The sequence below is a fragment of the Gopherus evgoodei genome, chromosome 4, assembly GCF_007399415.2.
Source record: "Gopherus evgoodei ecotype Sinaloan lineage chromosome 4, rGopEvg1_v1.p, whole genome shotgun sequence".
Lineage (NCBI taxonomy): Eukaryota > Metazoa > Chordata > Testudines > Testudinidae > Gopherus > Gopherus evgoodei.
In genome coordinates this window covers 20,219,264-20,241,951 of record NC_044325.1, presented here as the reverse complement: position 1 = coordinate 20,241,951, position 22,688 = coordinate 20,219,264, and the positions used below count along the sequence as shown (strand labels likewise).

Genomic DNA, 22,688 nt, shown 5'->3' with positions numbered 1-22,688 from the left:
TAAAGTATATCCTGGTCTCTGCTCTGTGGAACACACAGGGAAAGGGGAAGCAGAAATATAGGATGGCTGATTAGAGCAATTCATAGTACACCCATTTAAACTCAAAGAATAAGACTGTTCAAACAAAAACCTGTAATGTTTCTCCTGCTTTTCAAGAAACTGAACCATTTTTGTGAATTTGCAATAAAATGTGTAATTCTTGAGAGTCCAGGTATTTGAATCTCATTGCAAATAACATGCAAGCCACAAATACGTTGCTTGTGTGCACCACAGACTACGGATGTTGATGGAGTTTCAGAGAAGTATACACTAATATACATTTTTCTCTTTTTGGCAGCACTGGACACATCTAATGTCATGGTCAAAAAACAGGTGTTTGACCTGCTAGCTGCACTCTGCATTTACTCAGTGGACGGACATGCTCTGGCTTTGGATGCTCTGGACCATTATAAGGCAAGTGCATAGTCAGAGCACTATATAGTGTTTTGATCTAGCTCCCTGTGGGATAGGTAGACCAGTGTGCAGTATTATTTCAGTTCTGATCCTGCAGCTGGATGCACATGGGTGCATCCCTCCAGCTGGGGCCACAGCACAGGCGTAGGGATCAAGTTGCGTCATTCTGGTTAGAGAGTCAGGGACTGAGCTTTGTGGTAAGTACAAAAAAAAAATAAAATAGATGCCTTCCTTGTCAGCAGAAATCTGAATGGCTGCACAATGACTCAGCTAGAGGCAGCTGGCTGGCAGCCATAACAATCTTTGTGGCAGCCCTACCAGCATCAGTGGAAAACTCACAAAAATCAAAGGTACCATGCCTGTGGGTTTCACAGCCCTGGATGGCTGTACCAAGGAGCAGGAAGAAGTCTCAGGTCAAAGAGGGAACTTTTCCAATGTAAGTGATCAGTTTCCATTTACTTTCTCTGCTGACTAGATGTCTGCTCAGTGATGGAAGGAGCTGTCTCTAGCACACATTTTTCTTTCTCGTGTTTAGTGAGATATGCTGATGAGGAGTTAAGACACTGACCTTGTTTTAGAGTCTGTTTTTAAAAGGAAAAAAAAAAGTTTCTAAACTGGAACATCTGCAATATCACTTGTGTGTTAACAGACTGTGAAGAACCAGCAGTATCGATTCAGTGTCATAATGAATGAGCTCTTCGCTACGGATAACGTGCCTTACATGATAACGCTGCTAAGTGTTATTAATGCCGTGATCCTGGGGACTGAAGAACTAAGAATCAGGACGCAACTCAGAAATGAGTTTATAGGTAAGTGCAGCAAAGCGAAGACTCAGGGGTGCGGCACCTCCTGCTGGTCATTTGGGAATTAGCTCATCCAGCACTTGGAGCGCCTCCTGGTGGCTGCTGTCTTGCCCTTCGCAGGCCCCATGTCTATCCCGCATCCCGGTGCCCTTGGGGTTCTGCCCACTTTAGTACCCCCACACGCTGGGTCCCCCTCCCAGGGGAGACCCCAATCCCCTATACCCACCTTGCCTCAGTGGCTGCTGCCAGTCATCATCTAGCCCCCTCTCACTGGGGCAAACTGCAGGTTGTATTGGCCACTCATCATTGGCAAGAGGGTTGTACCAGCTACCTCTGCCTATTCCCGGGCTGCACCTCCCAGCCCCAGTACCTGCATAAGCCTTTATGAGGGCCTCAGCCTGGGGAGTTGCCAGGTTGGAGCTCCCCAGCTCTTCTTGCCCTTCCCCAACACTACTCTGCTTCATGTATCCGATCCCCAGGCAGCTGGGTCCTTCTCCCTCCAAGGCCGGAGAGAGACTGTCACTCAGCTCCTGGCTCACAGCCCTTTTATAGGGCCAGCTGTGGCCTGACTGGGCATGGTCCCAGCTGTGGCTGCTTCCTCAGTCAGCTTAGCTTTTTCAACCGGAGCGGGGTAACTGCCCCGCTACAGTAAGAAAGTTGGTTGGATCTAACTTTATCAAAGTAATGAAACTCTTGAACTCAAGCCAGTTCTGTGGTAGGTTTTCAAAATACCAGTAAGATAGTTAAATGGAAAAAAAAAAGGTTGTGCAAATTGCATTGTGTCATATCTGAGACACCAATAATGAGCCTAATTTACAGCCAGTGTAGTAGCCTTTGACTCTCGTTTTATATTTGATACACTTTCTTTAATCCCATTATTTCAAGCTTTGTTCTTTTTCACATAAACTTGATCTTTTCTTCTTGTAGGCTAACAGAATTCCAGCTTAACGTACCCTATATATACACTGCAACCTCTATTCCATGAGCTAGTTTAATCAACTCATTTCTGTAGCAGCCCAGTCTTTATTCAGGCCTGATCTACACTACACATTTATCTAAACATAAACTGCCTTACATTGACCTAGTTGTGGAAGTGTCTCCACTTAAATTTGGCTTGCACCGATTTAGTAACACTACCCAAGCAGCGTAGAGTCATGGTTGATGTAATTAGGTTAATGCAGTGTCAGTGTAGATAGTGTGTTGCTTACATTGACTGTGGCTTTCAGGAGCTGTCCCAAAATGCCCCATACTGACCATACAATTGATACAAATGCTCCTGGTGAGGACGCGCACCACCAACACAAAGAGCCAAGTGTGCACACACCCAAGTGATTTAATAACTGTGGGGGCTGTGTGCTGACGTAAGTTAAGTCAACAGAATTTTGTAGTATAGACATGGCCTCTGTAATTCAGGGCCAAACTGAGATCTGATGCAATTTCTCTCACAGTTAATGGGAGTTGTGCTTTCTTTTGCCAGGACTCAGTTTAGCCCCTATAATGTAGCACATGATTTAAGAACATACAGTAGTAGTCTCTAATTGCTTGAACATAAGGAATGTTGGGTACAATGAGACAGACGTTCAAATACTCCATTTTAAGAAACTTCATGTGCAGTTGAGGATAATACACCTGTTTTTCACAACATTGTAAAATAAAGTCCTGATCCTGCATTTATTTAGCTCCAGGGTATTACACACTTACACAAATATTTGCAAGACTGGGATCCAGGCTCTTTTTGATGAACATTTTCCTTTCCTTGTCCCAATCTTGCAAACATTTATGCATACACTTAACTTTACTCATTCTGAGTAGTTCTGTTGAAGGCAATGACACTTCTTGCAGTAGTAAGTAGTACTAAGCATGTGCATAAGTCTTTGTAGAACTGGGGGGCCTTAATTTTTTTTTAATTAATTTTTTGTACAGCCTTGCAATATACAATGATTAGAGGTTCCAAGAGGAGAATTTAGGCACCTTGGTAATAATAAAAAAATGCAACTTTAAATAGCAATTTAATCCTTTGCACCTGGGAAATGTTAGGTTTTATGCATATACAAATTCCTCACAGAAGTGCTTAACATCTAGTAGATTAGAATAATAGCACTTTTTATTTTCCTCTGTCAGGTCTTCAGTTGTTGGATATTTTAAACAAGCTAAGGTAAGGTTTTCTTCTTTTAAACTTTATTTTATAATGCGATTCATTTCAATACAACTATAAAAATACGTAGTGCTTATTTTAGCAATTCTTTCACTTTATACAAACGTCTATTTTTATTTTATTTCCTTTTTTAAAAAATGTTTGGCTTATCTATATTTTTCACTGCTTCCTTTCTGAGTTCTCTCCTGGTTAGAAATATAAAAACCACTGCATTTCACCTGCACCTTTTCCTGTGATATCTCATTTTTTCTCCCTTTATGTTAACCATGGGCCAGAACCAAAACCCAAGAATCACATCCCCTCCCCAAACTTTTGCAGTGTTCTGAATCTGAATTGAGATCTAAATTTTGTAAATAGCTCCTTTTTCTAAACCAAAACCTAAGATCCAAGCACCCCAGATTTTGGAGTGTTTGAAATCTAGATCCAGATCCAAATTCTGATGCTTGAGCCCATCTCCATGTTGTAGGGTTCTGATCCTGGAAGTATTTGTGCACATGCATAACTTTCAGCATGTGATTGTAGTCCTGTTGAAATCAAGTGAACTACTCCATGCTTAGAGTTAAGAATGTGTTTAAGGGCCTGATCCACATAGCACATTGATGTCAAAGTTAATCTTTCCATTGACTTCAACAGGCTTTGGATCAGGCCTGATGTGTGTTATTGGACTGGAGTTAAAGTGATCAGCACCTTTCAGGGTAAGCCCTAAGTGATGGGAGGCAGATGCATCAATGTTTTCCATGTGACAATTGGATTCTTGCTGTAGGCAGATTTTGATATATATTTGTGTTGCCGCATAGTTAATCAAAAGGATGGATTAAAAGATCAGGTCCAAAATCTGATTTCCTTTAAAAGATTTCCCCCTCCCACACACACACTCCAACTCCCTTTTTATGGCTTGTTTCTAATTTATCAACACAGTTGTGCTTTAAAACAGTGGTTTTCAACCTGTGGTCCGGGGACCCTTGGGGTCTGGAGACTATGTCTAAGATTTCCATAAATACTACAGGTTTCAGAGGAGCAGCTGTGTTAGTCTTTAGCTGCAAAAAGAACAGGAGTACTTGTGGCACCTTAGAGACTAACACATTTATTTGAGCATAAGCTTTTGTGGACTACAGCCCACTTCATCGGATGCATGCAGTGGAAAATACAGTAGGAAGATTATATATATACACAGAGAACATGAAAAAATGGGTGTTACCATATACACTATAAGGAGAGTGATCAGTTAAGGTGAGCTATTATCAGCAGGAGAGAAAAAGAACTGTTTGTAGTGGTAATGAAAATGGCCCATTTCCAGCAATTGACAAGGAGATGTAAGGAACTATGGGGCACGGGGGAGGGAGGGAAATAAGCATGGGTTAATAGTTTTACTTTGTGTTTGAGACCCCTGGCTTAAAGCCTCACTTACCTGGCTTTTTTGGTTTTTATTTTGGGTCAGGGGAGACATTAAACAAAACAAGTTTTGCCTCATCCACACTGGCCACAACTTTAACTGGGACAGTTTTCAAGATTGTTTTTGCAAAGCACTTGCAGACTCAATCCAAACAGATCACTGTGGATCAATGTGCTGTTGTCTTGTTGAGTGTGTAGGTCAGCTCAGCTTATAGTATCAATAGCTTCTGGTCACTGAACAGTTTGAGGGCATTTTACCATTTGATTGCTGGTTCTTGTCCCAGAAACATCCAGCTAAGGCACGTGGCTGGACGTACCTGTCTGAACAAATTGTTCATTTGCAAGGACAGTCCATGAGGAAACCATGTCAAGTTTTAAGATATGTCAGTTATTCACACGGTTGGGATGTCTGCTCTAGTCCTTTAAAAATTAAGAGCTAAGCGGTGTTTCCATTGCCATCAGCTAACAAGGGTTGGTTGCCTGTTCTATGAGTCCTGCAGATTATGATTTCCAATTATAAAAAAAACCCTTTTTTGATCAGGGAAGGAACGTCAGTTGAAACAGCAAATAAATCATATGAATGATCTTCCTTTGTCTGGATAAATAACTAGTGTCAAGTGAAGAGAGAAGAATTAAAAAGGGGAAATGCGATGATCCTGTCAAAACTCTGAGCAGATGTTTCTTTTACATGCTTTCAAAACACATCTGAGGTCGGGTTCAGCCACACATCTCTCCCTTGAATAACACCTTGCTCTGAAAGCTGTCCCGTTGATTTCAGGGAGTTACTTGCAGAGGAAGGTACTCTGCAGCGAGGGAGAAGATGGTGGGATACTAAGAGAAGGGTCATTTCAGCCGTGAATAGTCAGGCTGGTGGGTGAAGTAGTACAAGCGACACCAACACCGAAGTTTCAACTGGAACTGGTGCTATACGCTCTCCAATTAAAGTGGGTGTTGTGATATTGTAGAGACATAGAGGATGAGGACCTGTTTATCCAGTGTGAGACATTTGAGGAGTCCAAGGCCGAAGACGATGAGGAATTGTTAAAGATATGCGATGGGATTGACATGAACAATCACCAAGAGGTCTTTTCGTGTCTTTTCAATAAAGTGAGTAGGACCTACTTTGGGGATACCATTCTGAATTGGGAATGACAGCAGCCAGCCCTGGAGACCAGAAGTGGGTGCTGCAGTGATGTTTGAAAGGGAGAGAATGCAATTAATAGGAAACTGTCTTGTATTTCAGGTGAGCAGCTCTCCGGTCGCCATCCAACTGCTGTCCATTCTCCAGACCCTTTTGCATTTGGAACCTTCTCATCGCTCCAACCTGTTGTTGTGGGAATCTTTGGAAATCTTAGCGAACAGAGCCATTTTGCTTGCCAATGACAGTAAGAACAACTTGCCTGCTATTTCAGGCTTTGCCCCCCCACACTCTTCCCAACTTCCCAAAATCAAATGTACATAACTTCCATTATTGCATCCACTCAGAATTAAACAGAACCCAAGGAAAAAAGTCAATATGTAGTCTGTGCTGAAATCCTTGGGTGAAATATTGGCCCTATTGAAGTCACCGGGATCAGGATTTCATTCCTTGGCCTTGTCTACACTACAGAGCCTTTATCAATATAGCTACAGCAGCAGAGCCCCCTACTGGAAATATGGCATAAGTCAACAGAAGGAGTTCTGCCAACATAGGCACACCACCTCCCTGAGAGACATTACCTTAGCTGCTATTACCTTAGCTTAGCTGACACAAGCTCTCTTCTATTGACTCAGTTGCATCTACCCCAGGTTTTTTGGCTGGCATAGCTATGTTGGCTAGAGGGCGTGACTTTTTTCACACTCCCAGCTGATGTAGCTCCACTGGCAAAACGTTGTAGTGTAGACTAAGTCCTTGTCTCTACAAAGGAATCCCAGGGTTTATTCTGATCCAAAATCTGTTGAAGTCAATGGGAGTCTTTCTGTTGATTGCAGGTGGTATTGTATCTGGCCTTCACTGCTGGACAGGGCAGCACTATTTACATACACAAAGGTGTTGTTAACATGCGAGGCCCAACTCCTGCGGTGAGCTCAGTGGGAAAAGCTTGCTGCAGCAGAGATCAGTTCCAGGGGTTTCTCTAACATAATTGATTAAACCTGTGGGATGCTCATATTGCTGCAGATCAATTGCTCAAAAGGGGATCTGGATAGTCTTTGATAACATTTAGTTTACATTTGTTTTCCCCTCACCTTGGTTTACAGTCCAAGGGAACAGCATTGAAGAAGTCCTGGAGAGACTGTTATCCATAAAGAAGTGCCCAAACCAACGAAACTTAGAGCAAAAGCGATCAGCTGAGAGAATGAGCCAAAGCACTCAGACCGACACAGATTTCGGGGAGTCCCTGAATGCAGCTCAGAGCTCTACTACGACAGCCTTCCCTCCAGTGACAGCAGCACCTTCACTGGGGCCACCAGGAGCCACAGAGAATGTCTCACCCTCCCAGCTAGCAGCCTGCTTCACTTCACCAGGGCAGTGCATATCCCTGCCTAGTGCTGCTCCTCCTCCTCCCCCACCACCACTGCCCGGCATGGCAACTGTGCCAGCCCCTCCTCCCCCACCACCACTGCCCGGCATGGCAGCTGTGCCAGCCCCTCCTCCCCCACCACCACTGCCCAGCATGGCAGCTATGCCAGCCCCTCCTCCCCCACCACCACTGCCCGGCATGGCAACTGTGCCAGCCCCTCCTCCCCCACCACCACTGCCCGGCATGGCAGCTGTGCCAGCCCCTCCTCCCCCACCACCACTGCCTGGCATGGCCGCTGTGCCAGCTCCTCCTCCCCCACCACCACTGCCTGGCATGGCCGCTGTGCCAGCTCCTCCTCCCCCACCACCACTGCCTGGCATGCCTCCGCCTCCTCCCCCACTGCCCGGCCTGGGAGGTGTGCCTCCGCCTCCTCCCCCACTGCCCGGCCTAGGAGGTGTGCCTCCGCCTCCTCCCCCACTGCCCGGCCTCGAGGGCATGCCACCCCCTCCCCTTCCAGAAGGCAATGTGGAGGAAGTAGTGGTTGCCCACGTTGACTATGCTTTGGGCTATGCCAGGCCTTTCCCCAGGAAGGTGAAGACTCCAACCCTGAGAATGAAGAAACTCAACTGGCAGAAACTGCCCTCCAATGTGGTGCGAGGTAGGTGTGTCTAATGCTGCACTCAGTCATTGTTTTTGTAGCTCCTGTAGAGAGATGCACATACACATAGCTGCCTCCAGTGTGTCCTATGCCATCTGTTTCTGTGACAGATTTATGTTACCAATCTGCCTGGGACTTCAGGCGATCAGGCTGAGGCCGCAGGATCTTTAGGGGAGGAGATGAAGGAGCACACCAAGAGACTAGTTTTAAAGCTTTATTAATCAAATAACAGCTGTGAGTGCTGGATACACCCCATGTCACTCAGCAGAAAGATGAAAGTGTTAGTGCCCAAGCCCTAACCCATTTTGATACTCTCACACACAACACAAGGCTGGCCAAGCCTGGGTGTAACATAAGAAAAGGGGGAAGGGTACACGAGAGTTCTGTCCTGAGCGCAGGCCATCTAGGGTCCACTGTTGATCTCCGACTTGCTTCAGCTCTCGGGAGGGTTTTAATCCCTGGGTTCTTCTAGGGGCGTTTTTGTCCAGGGATCCTCATCTCCCACGCTCTCTGTACCAGTCCAAAACGGCCTTCTGCGGCTCCCTTAGGTTCCCCAAAACACACCAGCTTCAGGGTCATGAGACTGTTGTTCTTCCACTCACTGGCCTTCACAATCCTTCTCGTTTTGCAACCCCCTTCAGGTTTGTCTGGTTCAGCTCTACTTTCTCACAAGCTTTTGGCTGTTTGGTAGCAGGGAGCTTGTTTGGGTGCATTGGGCTTGACTGGCAGTTTCGTTCCTTATCTTCGAGACTAGCTGAATCATCGAGTTACCTGTTCCTTTCCCCCTTCCTCCCCCTTCAGCCTCTTGCAACCTGCAAAGGAATCTTTCATTCCACACTCACACCTTCAACCCTTCCCAGAATCCTTTCCCATGCATATATAAGTGTTAGGAATATACAGCACTGGTGCTTACCCAGGGGACCCTTTGGAGGGGGTCAGGTTTTACTGTGACATTTCCACTGGATTTTATTGGGTTAGCAGCTGGGCGAATAGTGTTTTCCTTATATCTCCCTTCCCCTCCCCTCTCCCAAACAGCCTGAGGTGCCCTAGCACTGAGTGTTCCCATTGGCTTTATTGGCTTTTGGCTCCAGTCCAGAGGTGCTGAGAGCCATTGAACCAAACTGTAAACCCTGTATATGATGGAAGCCACTTCAAGTCAGGGGGTGCTGCAGCACCCCTAGTTCCAGCATCTATGGTCCAGGCTTCAGAACTAGTTACCTCACAGTGTCTATTGCTGCACATTTAGTAATTCATTGCAATCATAGCCAGAAAATGAGACTAGAGAAGCAAAGTGGCCAGACTGTGGCCGGTGTCTGTGCCTGCGTGCGAGGAGATGGGCTGGGTGCTAGCCACAGAGCCATGCCTTCCTCCTCTGCCCATCCACAGTCACGCTAACCCAGTTAGCTGTGCAGCAGAACACCATCTGTATCCTTTAAGGAACACAGCTGCGGCTGTGCTACCCCTCCAAGCCTGTAGCTCCTGAAGGCATCTTCTCCTCATCACAGTGCTTTGGTGTAAAGTCACAATTTAGCTCCCAAACAAATGAAGCTTCCCCTTCCAGCATGTAGCAGAATTCTCTCTAGTATAACTAACACTGTGGATAGCTTCACCTACCGGGGGGCCCAAGAGGTATTTAGAGGGTTCCTAATGGGTCTGGTGGCATTACTGACTTTCAGGAGCCCTTACGTATTCTAGGCAGAGATGATAACGTAACCGGCGCTTTGCGTCCCATGCCACATCTGTGACCTTGCAATATGTAGCCAATCAGCTAGAGCAAACAGAAGTTAGTCAATCCCATTTAGCTCGGCTGCTGCCTTCAGCTCGGCTAAATCACTGGCGGCTCTGGATTCCCTTGTTTAATCCACCTTCAAACCTTTGGGATCCTGCGGGAGCTGCCACTTTTAAATAATTAACAGAGGTCCAGGGCTAATCTGCCTCTTTTCTTATTTATTGCATTCATCTTTCTCAAGGTTTCCCTTTTAGTAAGTAGGGTTGCCAATTTCAGTTGGACATATTCCTGGGGGTTTCATCCCATGATTTAATCTTTAATTAACAGTTAATCTTTAATTCATGGACACTCCAGGACAGTCCTGGAGGGTTGGCAACATTAGTAGTGAGGGACATTCTCTTGATGTGAGTTTTCAGATGCCTCTGAAAAGCTCTTAATAATCTCTTTCAGAAAGTCGCTCCATGTGGGCATCAGTGAGCAGCGGCAGCGATGAAACTATAGAGCCTGATTACATGAGTATTGAGCAGCTTTTTTGTTTTCCGCAAACAAAGCCCAAAGAGAAAGCGGCTACCCCAGTGAAAGTGGAACCAAAGGAGGTAATGGGCTATTTCTCATCATCTGAAGATTACAGTGAAAGGCCACTGCACATGGCTTATCTAACAAAAATTATTATTTCTTAAACAGATCACATTCTTAGACTCCAAGAAGAGTCTCAATCTGAACATATTTTTGAAGCAATTTAAATGGTAAGCTATGAACTGTTTTCACAGTTGTTGAATAAAGCAGCAGTTTGGCAAGTGAAATGAGCATGGCGTTTGTAGCAGACAGTTCTGTAAGGGGCTGAAAAATCCATATGACTCCCAAGACCACGGTTAATCCCTTAGCCACTTGACCATCCTTCTTCCTAAGACATCCAGGGCCTGGCCATACAAATAATTACAAATGAGTAATTTTATTCACAGCAGCAGAGTTAGTGGGATTATTCACTGTTTAAATTATTTGCAGGATCACAGCCTAAATATTTCTAGTGAGAGACAGTACAATAAAGATTGTATTTGAGATTTAAAATGAAAGGATGACACAGGACAGTATACTTCCCACAATTCAAACACATTCTGAATGCTAAGACATAGAGCGAGTGAATGACCATCGAAGGAGTGACTATAAAATGACATGCCTAAATACAAACAAGGAAGACAGCTAGTTCAATCTCATCTATTTATAATTTTTCTAGGATACAACATTACATATCTCTATTCATGTCCACAGTTACTGATTTTAAAGCATCTCGCTTATGTTCCATGGTGGTAAAAGTAATGAAAGGTAAACACAAGAAGGGAAAATAGTAATTTTATTTGAGACAGTGGCCACTTACTCCTATGTTATCAGTCCCTCTTGTGTTCAATTTATTATAGCTATCTACTGAAGAGAAATTTTTAAATTTTTTAAAATGTATTTATCTTCACAACACCCCAGCAGGGACGTACCATGCTATTTATACCCCATTTCACAGAGGGAAACTGAGGCACAGCGAGAAACAGGCCAGATTTTTAGGGGCCTAAAGACATAAACAGGTACCTGATGTGTAACCTTTGGTTTTTGTGTTCCCAATTAGTAGTGTAAAGATAATAAATAAAACCAAACTGAATTCTGTAAGGTTTGAGCCTTCAGGGCAATTGTAGATAGTGTAATTCAGTGGAGGCCTGTGAATGACCCGAGTGATAACATTTAAAACTTGTTAAAATAAACTGGTTGGTTAAAGCAAACAAGTCTTGCAGTATAACCACGCACTGCACTAATACTCACAGTCTAAGGTGAAATGATGCCTCCCGGGGTGATCAGTACCGGATGGGAAGAATGGCCATATCCTTTTCTCTAATGGTACCTCGAGAATGGATGAGTGCGCCTCATCTAAAACCAGCATGCTGCCCTTTTTATAATTCTGAGTACCAGGTTACTGCGCTAATCCATGGAACAGCCTTGCTGTCAGTAAGGCCTAATTATGCACCACTCACTAGCGTTTGTAAGGCATAATCAATAGCATATGGTCAAAGGGAGCTGGCCAGTGTTGTTGTTCTGTTGCTGCTTCTAATTATGTGCCTGTTCTCTGCAGCTCAAATGAAGAGGTAGTTGACATGATTGAAAAAGGGGACAGGACCAAGTTTGATGTAGAGGTTCTGAAGCAGTTACTGAAGCTGCTACCTGAAAAGCATGAGGTTAGATGGAAAGATTCTTTTAATTCAGTTCACGAAGGCTATAGATATGATGCAATTCTGGGGTCTTGACTCTTGTGTTTTCTTGTTAGATAGAAAACCTGAAAGCCTTCAAGGAAGAAAAAGCCAAGTTAGCAAGTGCAGATCAATTTTATCTTCTCCTCCTCAGGGTTCCCAGGTAAGGCGGATCATTAGCAACTTCATGCCGATCTTTTGCTTGCATATTATTTTCCATAACAGCAAGCTTCTCTTTTTGATCCGATTGTAGCGCTCTGTGTCGTTTCAAAGGATACTGAAAGTACTCTAAATTAGAGCATGACTCTGCAGAACATTCTGAATACCGAGACGTTTGCTGCAATTAGGGAAAATCAGCTTTAAAGAGTCTCTCTCTTTTATTGTTATAACACTAGAGAACGGCCTTCTCAAAAAAAAAAATCCTTTTAATGGATTTGTTGCGTTAAAACTAAGCCTTTCTTAAAATGCTTTTAGTGTACTCCATAGTTGTTTTATTTGTTTGTTTATTGGTAGTCATATTATAACGTTGCACTTATGTATTTATTTGCATTTCACATGCCTCTTCCATCAGAGACTCTCAAAGTGCTTTACAAATATTAATCATCCTCACCCTTGTAAGGTAGGGGAGTAGTCTCTGTGTCAGAGAGGAGAGGACACACTGGTACAGTTAAATGTAAGTTATGCATCGCTGGGCCAACCTGGCCATTTACTGAAGCTTAGTAAGACTGCTGTACTGAAGGAAGGGATAGCACCAATGCCCTTCTGCTGGGTTTGCTGCCAGAGGAAAGAGTCGTAAGGCAATTGGAATCCCTGCCAGCACACTGTGATGACAGAAAGTGATGGACATACCCTTCCACAGTTAGCGGCGCCTCTTTTTCAGGCTGAGGGGGCTGTCTGTGGCCCTGTAGAATGTGACTGCTCCAGCACAATCTCTCCTACTGAGATGGGAGAAGCTGGCATAGGCCCTGGGCCCGCTGATTAAGTAACTTGCCCAAAGTCACATAGGAAGGCTTTTGGAGTGTCAGGAATAGAATCCAGTTCTCCCAATAGCCACGTAGCCGTCCTCCCTCTCCACTGAGATCAGCGTGTCCTTTACAGCAGGAGCCACTATCTCCGTTCTGCCACTTATGGCCTGCCATTGAGAAAGAACATCCCCAAGCCACAGACAGAGCTGTGCAGTATCAATGGGATGCAGACGTGGTAGCTGGTCACAAGCTTGGATATGGTTTTTGGCAGAGGTTAAAGTGTGATGGTTTGGGGAGTGGGAAGGGGGAGACTCTGCTGGGAGGATCAGGAATCTGTTAAGCATAACTGTATGTTTGTGCCTGCTCCCTCTCTTAGCTACCAGCTGCGGATTGAGTGTATGCTGTCATGTGAAGAGACCACCGTTATGCTAGATATGCTACAGCCAAAAGCAGAAGCGATCAGGAAAGCCTGTGAAGGTAAATGGGACAGCATCACCCCTCAGCATGTTATGTTCAGAGCCATGTGAGGCCTCCTTTCAGCTTGTGGGCGTATATCTATCTTACCCGAGAATTTAAAGAAGAAGTGACCTTTTGTTGTCTCCATCTCATACATATGCAAATCTGCAACTAGCCAGAAGATTGCACCCCCATCCTACCAGACACAGACCTGGCCAGGATGGCCCGTGCATTCATGGCCACCAAGTTTAAATTATTGCAACTCATAACTAGGAATAGAGCCACAAGCCTTGAAAAACCTCCAACAGGTACAAAGCTCAGCAGCCTGTCTGCTTAACACCATTGGCTACTATAAACGCATCACCCTACTTCTCAACTCTCTGCCCTGGCTCACCAATGAGCACGGAGTGTAGTTCAAACTGTCTTTCCTGATGTTCAGAGCCCTGCCATGGAGCTGGCACTGGGTACCAGAGAGAGGACATTTCACCCTCTATGACCCCCAGGATACAGTCCATTTGAACGACGACTTTGTCAACCAGTCAGAGGTTTGTTGGTGTAAGTGACACAGGTTTCAGAGAAGCAGGTTTTAGATTACAGAACTCACTCTTGTGGGAGTCAAGAATGACCACGTTTAGAAGTTAACGCTAAACAAATTCTTCAACTGAGCTTTCCCTCAATAAATTTCTCACACACAATCCTGCCTCACCCCACAAAAAATCACACTCCCAAATCCCCCTATAAACTAATCAAAACTCTTTGTCCTACAGATTGAGTAGGACGAGAAAGTTTGTTATGTTTGCTTTTCTAAATAGGAAGTACTCAGATACAGCAGTGATGTAGGCCACTATGGATATACCTTGGTAGATCATGTGGTACCCTCACCTTAAGTTATGCTTCCTGTTTTGGAGTGTGTGAAGTTGTTTAAGGAGCGCAGGGCTGATATGAAAAGAACAGAATGGGAAATGCTTCTGGAAAAAAGGCAGCAGGGGAGAAAGGAAGGAATAAAATGTTCTGAGCGATTTTTATTCAAGATCTCCCCTTAGTGTAAATAAAGTCACTAGCACCACTTCTAGGGCACTTTCCAGGGTTTGAACTTGTACTTGCAGATTTTATTTTTTGGCCCCAGGAAAAAATACAGAGTATAAATTAATTTTCTGTTATCCTGATCCAAAGCCCACTGAAGTCAGGAGAAAAACTCCCATTGCCTTCAATGGACTTGGAATCATGTTCCATCTCTGCTGTTGAGAGCAACGTACCCAGAAAGTCTGACTCCATCATGCTGTGCCACAGTTTTGACCAGCTGGAATTATAAGGGGGTGCTGGGGTTTGTGTGAAATGCTCAGAAGGGCTTCGACCATGCAGCCTGCCTCTGGATGTTCCTGATGCTGCCTCCAGCGCCCCTTCTGTTGGTGCTACAGAGCTTACTGTTGGGAGATAAGCGAGGACACACGTTGTATCTTTCACATCCTGATAAGCAGCTCCCGGGTCTCCCCAGCCACTAGAGAACAATAGGACTAGCAGGTAGAGATACACTGGCTAGGATATAATTGCAAGGATTGCTCAAAACTGTTTTCACTGTGCACTGGGGCAGGCTCTAAGGCCAAGACCCTCAAAGCTGTTTAGGCTCCTAACATCCGCTTATTTCAGTGAAAGTGAGGAGCCTAAACGCCTTTGAGGATCCAGGCCTCAGTGCTTTTTAAGATAAAAATGCTGGAGCCTGATTCTCTGACTTACACCAATGTAAATCTGGAGTAATTCTATTCAAGTCAATGGAGTTACAGCAGTGTGACACTAGTGTAAATGGAGAGAAACAGTCCCTATATATTTTCCTAATAAAGACGAAGGAACTTTAAAATGTCCAGCAAATCAACCAAACCTTTTACTCAGCCCAACCAATGAAGCTAAACGGGTCTGATTAAAGTCTGTTTCCTGTTAGTCTTCTTCCACATGAGACAGCATGCAGCAGCGTTTGGGTTACAAATACAGTAGAACCTGAGAGTTATGGACACCTCGGGAATGGAGGTCTGTAACTCTAAGATGTTGGTAACTCTGAACAAAGTGCAGTTCGAGCTCCAGATCCAGCAGCTGACACTCCAGGCCAGGCTCTGGCAGCAGCTGAGCTCCCTCCTACTCTGCTGTCTCTCGCTGCCTTGGGCTGGCAGCCTCAGCATCTTCACCTCTTAGCTGGAAGTGGCTGCCCCACATGTGGGGGTGGGGACAGGCAGCCCAGATGTGCCTGCCTTTAAGATGCAAATACTATACTGTGCCTGTATTGCTTTTTGGGGAGGGAGGAGAAGTGTCTCTGCTGCTGCCTGATGGTTACTTCCAGTTTCACATGGTGTCTTGCTTGTAGTCCGTAACTCTGGTGTTTGACGTTCTTTGAGGTTCTAGTGTATGGAAATCCTGCCTTGGTACAATGGAAATTCTGATCCAGTTTGGGAAACATTCAGTTTTGAAGCTGACCCTTATGTAAAGAATACCTTTATTTTTCAGATCTTCTAACGACCCATCGCCTGCCAGTTTTTTGTCAACTGATTCTCAAAGTTGGAAACTTTCTTAACTATGTAAGAAATCTTTTTTTGTTGTTGTTTTTAAGAGATCATTACATTTTATGGATCGAAAGAACTTTTTTTCCTCTCTTTTGCATGTATAGGTTATAAATACAGAATAAGTATTTGAGTTTGACATGAGTTATTCCTGCCTCTTCTTTCTGTCTTTCAGGGAAGTCACACTGGAGATGCCGATGGCTTTAAAATTAGCACTTTACTCAAACTAACTGAAACCAAAGCAAACCAAACCCGTATTACTCTGCTCCACCATATTCTGGAGGTACTACTGCAATTTCCTTTGGGAATTTTGGTTGGACATGAACTATTTTTCCAGCCATACCGTTGGTTGATGTTATGTGCTTGTGTTCATATGCTCCTCACTTGTTTGTGTAACCCACACACCCCCTGGTGTGGTGCTCTGTCCCATCTATTGGCACCGAGACCACTTAGAGTAGTGGTTCTCAAACATTTGTATTGGTGAGCCCTTTCACACAGCAAGCCTCTGAGTTCGACTCCCCTTATAAATTAAAAACACTTTTTTATATATGTAACACCATTATAAATGCTGGAGGCAAAGCAGGGCTTGGGGTGGAGGTTGACAGCTTACGAGCCCCCATGTAATAACCTCGTGACCCCCTGAGGGGTCCTGACCCCCAGTTTGAGAACCCCTGACTTAGAGAGAGGTTAATAAGGCTGCTCTACAGCCTTAGCTAAGAGCCATATGGCTTTTAGCTCATGCAGTAGAGGCTCATGCATTTAGCTCCAGAGATCCCAGGTTTGATCCCACCCACTGACGTCCGAGGTCTGTCAGTGTTATATTTGCATAGTACTGGAGAGATAGCTTGATTTGCTTGGGCTCATAGTACTTGGGCTGCAGGTGCTACCTAGCTTTAAAAGATCTAAACAACCAGTTGAGAAAGCAAAGAATCCCATCAAAGTCCTAATCATCTTCCACCTGGATTTCTCTAAGTTCCTCCTCTCTTGCTTCTTTGACGTGCATCTCACCCCACTCCAACTCATACAAAATGCAGCTGCCAGGAACATATTCCTGGCCCGTAGTTCCGCTGAAGTCACTTCCAATGTTAGCATGCTCCACTGGCTCTCTCTTCTTTACCAGATCACATTCAAGCTTCTTGTCCAAGCTTCAAGATCTTTCATAGCTTTCTCACTGCTGCTTAGCTTCCCTTATATTTATTTTTTGTATTACCATAGTGGCTAGGATGCCTAGTCATGGATCCATCGTGCTATGTGCTGTACAAACAAAGAACCAAAAAAACAGTCCCTGCCACCCAGAGCTTACCACTTCTCCCTCTCCTCTGCCAGTGATGCCAGTCTTATTGTCCTGTTCATTAGCTCTTCCCTCGCCAATCCTGTGCATTCAAACCTTTTTGGGGGGTCTCACTTTTACCGTGACACCTTAAAAAAAATTAGCCAACTCCAGATTGCTAAGCTGAGGTGCTCGGACACTGTGGCAAAGATGGTTGTTGTGACAAAATTCCTCCTCTACCTTGGTGGGTCCTGTGCTTATTGGCGGATTTGCTCACCTCAGTTATCTTCCCCTCTTGTGGAACCCACAGTCTGGGTCAACTCCTCCTGTGTCTGATCAGGAGTTGGGAGGTTTGGGGGGAACCCGGGCCCGCCCTCTACTCCGGGTTCCAGCCCAGGGCCCTGTGGATCGCAGCTGTCTATAGTGCCTCCTGTAACAGCTGCATGACAGCTACAACTCTCTGGGCTACTTCCCCATGGCCTCCTCCAAACACCTTCTTTATCCTCACCACAGGACCTTCCTCCTGGTGTCTGATGTCGCTTGTATTCCTCAATCTTCCAGCAGTACGCTCTTACTCACTCTCAGCTCCTTGCACCTCTTGCTTCCAGCTCCTCACACCCGAATCTCACTGACTAACTGGGAGGCTTTTAACTAGTTCCAGCCAGCCCTTGGTTGGCTTCAGGTGGCCCAATCAATGTAGGTATCTCCTCCTGCCTTCTAGAAAGATCTTAATTGGCCCCAGGTGTCTTGATTAACCTGGAGCAACTGCCATTTGGTTACCACGGTACTAGGGATTCGGTTAGCCTAGGGCTAACATACCTGTTCCTTACTACTTTACTGTAGCCATCTGGCCTTGCCCCATCACATTGTATAAGTAAGTAGATAGATAGGCAGGCAGGCAGGCAGATAAACTAGGACACAAATATTCTTAACTCATACACAGGCCCATAAGAATTGACAGACTGGATCAGACTAACGGTCCTTTTAGTCCAATATCCTGCCTCCAGCAGCAGCCTGGACCCTGCACTTCAGAGGAAGGTAAAAGAAACCGCACAGCAGGAGATTCTGGGATAATCTATCTACTGGGAAAGTTCCTTTATAACCACCCATCAGTTAGAGATCGCTCTCCACCCTGAGGCATGAAGTTCATAGCCCTTTCAATACGCTTGTATATTTTTTCTTAATCCGTACTCTTATAATTCTGGATAGTCTTTGCAACCATAGAAACAGCCGGTCCCCTTCTGAATCCTGCTAAAGAAACAGTGGGGAGAGGGGTCGGAATTAAACATTGCGTACGCCAGTCATTCCCTCTGTTTGTAACCCTTCCCCTCTGCCTCCCCTCCTCCCACTGTGCCCCCACTGCGTACGAAAAATAAATACAAAAATAACAAACGTTTCTGTTTCAGGAAGTAGAGAAGAGTCACACAGACCTCCTACAGCTTCCCAAGGACCTTGAATGTGTCTCAAAGGCAGCCGGGTAGGATTGAGAACCTGTTACTTTAAATTCAAAAAAGGAGAACCATCCAGATTCAAGAAATTAAGACATAAGTGGCTGTTCTCATAATCCATTCATTAACTGGATAGAGGCTCAACTAGTTTTAACCAAAGGATTTCCTTTTGCAAATTCTGGAGCCGTTTTAAAATGCAAATTGGCTATATGCACGGTTCAGCAATAAGTAAGCCAGTAAGTGGGGTCGGAAATTGTGCTGCATTCAATTAATTCTGCTTTGCAGGCATTCACAGAAATGGTATGGAGTTCAAGGAGGCTCTATCTTTTTAATCCTAGCTACCTATAAGCAGTGCTGAAGTACCTGTCACTGCTGTATTCAGGGACAATAGCCTAGCAGCTTCAGAAGAGCCCTGAGTCTGTAGATTAGTCTCTCTAATGTGTTAGTGAAGCCAAACAATTAAAGTCGGTATATATCCATTTCCAAATATATAATACACAAGATTCCAGTTAGACCTGGCCTTCTCTTCATAAGTGCTGCTGGGGGATGTTCTCCTCATGGGGCTGGCAAAGAGCTGGCTTGTTAACACAGGTGTTTGTGTTGCTTGAAGGTTTTGGGGGGACTGTTTGGATTTTTCATCTCTCTTACACTAGTGACTGTTTTTTTCTTGAGAACAAAACATTAAGCTCAACAAGATACATGTGGACAAATGTCTCCTGAGAATTTGCACAGCCAGATAATTGTGAGCAAATATGAGCATGATCCATTCTAGCTGGTGATGCTCTGTACTATCAGGGAATTTGAAAAGCCCACCCTAAAGTGTTTAAGTGACTTAGGAGCACAGCCCCATTGAAACACAAACACCATTGAAAGTGAATGGAGTTGTGCTCCTAAGTCACTGAGGCACTTTGAAAAGCCCATTCTAAATTCACGAATTATTTGCATCACAGTAGTATCTAAGGGCCTCAACTAAGAGCAAGGCCCCGTCATGCTAGGTGATTGATGGGCCAGTCAGACAGAGGCAATGAGATAAGTGAAGTGATTTGTCCCAGGCACAGCAGATCAGTGGCAGAGCTAGGAGTGGAACTCATATCTCCCAATGCAGTCCAGTGCCCTAGCCACTAGGCCGTGTTGCCTTGCGGTGCTACCTCATTACACAGGCATAGTTCTGTGCTTAATACCATAGAGTCACTGGGAAACAGAAAAGGGGGAGTGGAGTGGGAAATCATTGCAGTTTTTCCTCTCTTCTAGCTAGCCCAGCCCTCCAAGAAGAGAACTGTTTTTAATCTCCTGCGGCTTTGTGTTTATTTTCAGAATTAATCTTGAAATCATACGCGCAGAATCCAGTTCCAGTTTAAAGAAGCTGCTGGAACTTGAACGAAAGGTTTTGTCCTCGAAAGATGACGTGAAAGCCCAGTATGAGACGCCCATCCAGGTCAGTGAAAGGAGTGCCCTCACTTGAGGAGAGGAGAGCCAAGACTCTGCAAAGGCAGCATGTTCAGGGAGGAGTGAAGAGTGGCAACATTTGTCCCCTCATCGCCTCTCCTATTTGAAAATGAATGAGGATGCCACACAACCTTTTTGTGTTCATTTGCCACGACCAGCAGGTACTGACTAAAAAGGCAGAGAGCAGGGATAAGGGAGAACCCAAGCCATCTTTGCACTTCTTCTCCTAACTGCTCCAGGAGCTCCTGGGCCACAGCCAAGGATCTGGGCCTTGGAACTGAACTCTTGTTACATTGTCATTCTAACTGTTTTTTCCATTAATCTTTCCTTGCAATGTCTTGCACAGTGCTTTGTAACTTGGCCTAAATGCATTTCAGGACAGCATAAATGCATCAAAGAAGTTGGAGGAGGAGTTTGAAATCATTGAAAGGAAGAAGGGGGAACTTGCAAATTATCTCTGCGAAGATGCAAACAAGTTGTCATTAGAAGATATATTTAGCACCATGAAAACCTTCAGGGATCTCTTCATTAGAGCACTAAAGGTTTGCATTTGTGAATATTATGTAGTAGGATCCAGATGATAGAACACATGCATCAGTTCAGAGAGTATATAGGACCTGGTTTTCCCTTTTCTGAGCTCCATTTGGTGCAGGGGGTGAGGACAGGGCCATCAAGGAGCTCATTATGACCCTCTGATTCAGCATTGGCCCAGCCCTGACTTTAATTAGAGCAACTAAGTGGCTGCTCTAACTTCTCCACAGGCATAAGGTCCCTGATGGACCATATGCCAATGGAAAATTGGCGTAACAAAGCTCTGCTCCGCCATACCCTCAGCCAACCCCACCATGCTCCTTGCCGTATTCCATCCATCTCTCAGCATGTCCTCAAGCCAGGTGGGCAGGACTGCAAGAAGTGTTCATCACTGGCCATATCTAGCTGGAATCTATCCACTTTGCACCATCTGATCACACTGAAGGATATGAACCTGAGGGTCAGATTCCTGAGCTAGGGCCTTCCTCTGCTAAAGTCCATGGAATTTTTGCCACTGACATCACTGGGTTCTGAGTGTGGTACTGAAACAGCTAGCTTGGGGATTTGACTGAGATCTGCAGGAGCTTTCAGATTGCAATGTGCACTAATGAAGGAACCCCTTTGCCGAGTGAGGATGGAGCTCAGTGAGCTTTGCACTACCAACCGGGAGCTGCTAGGCCAGAAGCTGACATTAACCCAGAGTTTGAGTGATAGATCCAGGACACTTTCTCTTCCAGGATAAGTTTGTAGAAAAGTTGTGGATTTATAGTGGGTCAGAAACCGATAGCTGAGTCCAGCCCAAGAAACCAGGTTTGGCTCAAAGAGAGTTTTGTAGCAGCTGGGGAAGGGTTTCAGGGTCCATTGCAGTCAGTGCGGGGAGATTCCTCACCCTGCTGTCCATCCCCAGTATATGGGGAGTCTGGACAATGGACCCAGTTGCTGCCCATTCCCATGCCACACTGAGGGATGGGGATGGAGCCCCGGCCAAGCACACTCACTTCTTTTCACCCCTCAGTGGGGGAGCACACGGCTCCCAGCTGCCTGTTGGATCTCTCTGGGAGGGAGGAGCCAGGATTTCCCCCTTGTTTTGCAACAAGCTGTGAATAGACTGAACCATCTTCCCTTTAGGTGGCTTTGCTACCAGATATTTAACCAAACATCCCCTGTGACTCTTCTCTGGCTCCAGGAGAACAAGGACCGGAAGGAACAAGCTGCAAAGGCAGAAAAAAGGAAGAAACAGTTGGAAGTGGAAGAGGCTAAGAGACAAAAGGGAGACAATGGGAAGATCAGTGAGTATTCAAAAGGGTTTCTTTACAAGGAGATGTACATACCTCACCCACCTTGTCTCTCTGTGGATTGTAATATCTTTTATTGGACCAACTTCTGTTGGGGAGAGAGATGAGCTTTTGAGCTTACACAGACCTCTTCTTGAGGTCTGTCTCGCTAATATCCTGGCTTAACACTGCGTACAATCCATAGTCAGCTAATATCCATGGCTACAACAACACTGCATACAATCCATAGTCAGCTAATATCCATGGCTACAACAACACTGCATACAATCCATACTCAGCTATGTGAGGACTGATAGAAGCTCCCAACTCTTCCTGCCTTAATGTTCCAATAATAATCATTCAGCGTAGATTTCTGAGTGTTCCATGGCTGAAGGCTTTTGGGTGCCATAAAGAGGCCCCTTACCACCATGCAGCAGACAGCAGCAAAGGGGAGAAACAAGATTATCCCTCCCTCACCTTCAATAAAATTCAGGATACAGAACAGGAGCCATGTAAAGGCCTTGGCCTGCAGGGTGCCAGAGGTGTACTTTGGCATAGGGCAAAGGGGAGAGAATACTAGAGGTGCCGACTCTGGTTGGCCAGGGCTCTGGGCCAGGTTCTTCGCTGCCCTTCACCGTCCATAGTCATTTACACTGGTTCAGTGGGTGTACAATGATGCCAGATCAGAGTGACAGAGTTTGACAACCACTTTGCACTGGAACAGGTGATTACACAAGGGGCAGGGCAATGGAAAATTAGGCCCTCTCTCCCCAGTCCATACCCTGGGTGATAATCCCACCACTTTCAGCTATCTCTGTCCATGACCCAGGAGT

At 45.2% G+C, this 22,688-nt stretch overlaps 1 protein-coding gene across 3 annotated transcripts in view; it reads left to right on the top strand.

The window, feature by feature from the left end:
- LOC115649737 (inverted formin-2-like) overlaps positions 1–22,688 on the top strand; it is a 73,238-nt gene that overhangs the window by 39,076 nt on the left and 11,474 nt on the right. For 2 of the 3 annotated variants that reach the window (XM_030558630.1, XM_030558629.1), the window contains exons 3-19: positions 338–453; positions 1,103–1,262; positions 3,378–3,411; positions 5,769–5,910; positions 6,047–6,188; positions 7,042–7,962; positions 10,142–10,287; positions 10,376–10,437; positions 11,805–11,907; positions 11,997–12,082; positions 13,261–13,361; positions 15,834–15,904; positions 16,062–16,169; positions 18,563–18,633; positions 19,919–20,039; positions 20,428–20,592; positions 21,768–21,870. In XM_030558630.1, coding sequence (XP_030414490.1) covers positions 338–453; positions 1,103–1,262; positions 3,378–3,411; positions 5,769–5,910; positions 6,047–6,188; positions 7,042–7,962; positions 10,142–10,287; positions 10,376–10,437; positions 11,805–11,907; positions 11,997–12,082; positions 13,261–13,361; positions 15,834–15,904; positions 16,062–16,169; positions 18,563–18,633; positions 19,919–20,039; positions 20,428–20,592; positions 21,768–21,870 — 2,652 coding nt within the window. Of the gene's footprint in view, positions 1–337; positions 454–1,102; positions 1,263–3,377; positions 3,416–5,768; positions 5,911–6,046; positions 6,189–7,041; positions 7,963–10,141; positions 10,288–10,375; positions 10,438–11,804; positions 11,908–11,996; positions 12,083–13,260; positions 13,362–15,833; positions 15,905–16,061; positions 16,170–18,562; positions 18,634–19,918; positions 20,040–20,427; positions 20,593–21,767; positions 21,871–22,688 lie in introns of those variants that run through there. The other variant, XM_030558631.1, reaches the window with a different exon arrangement.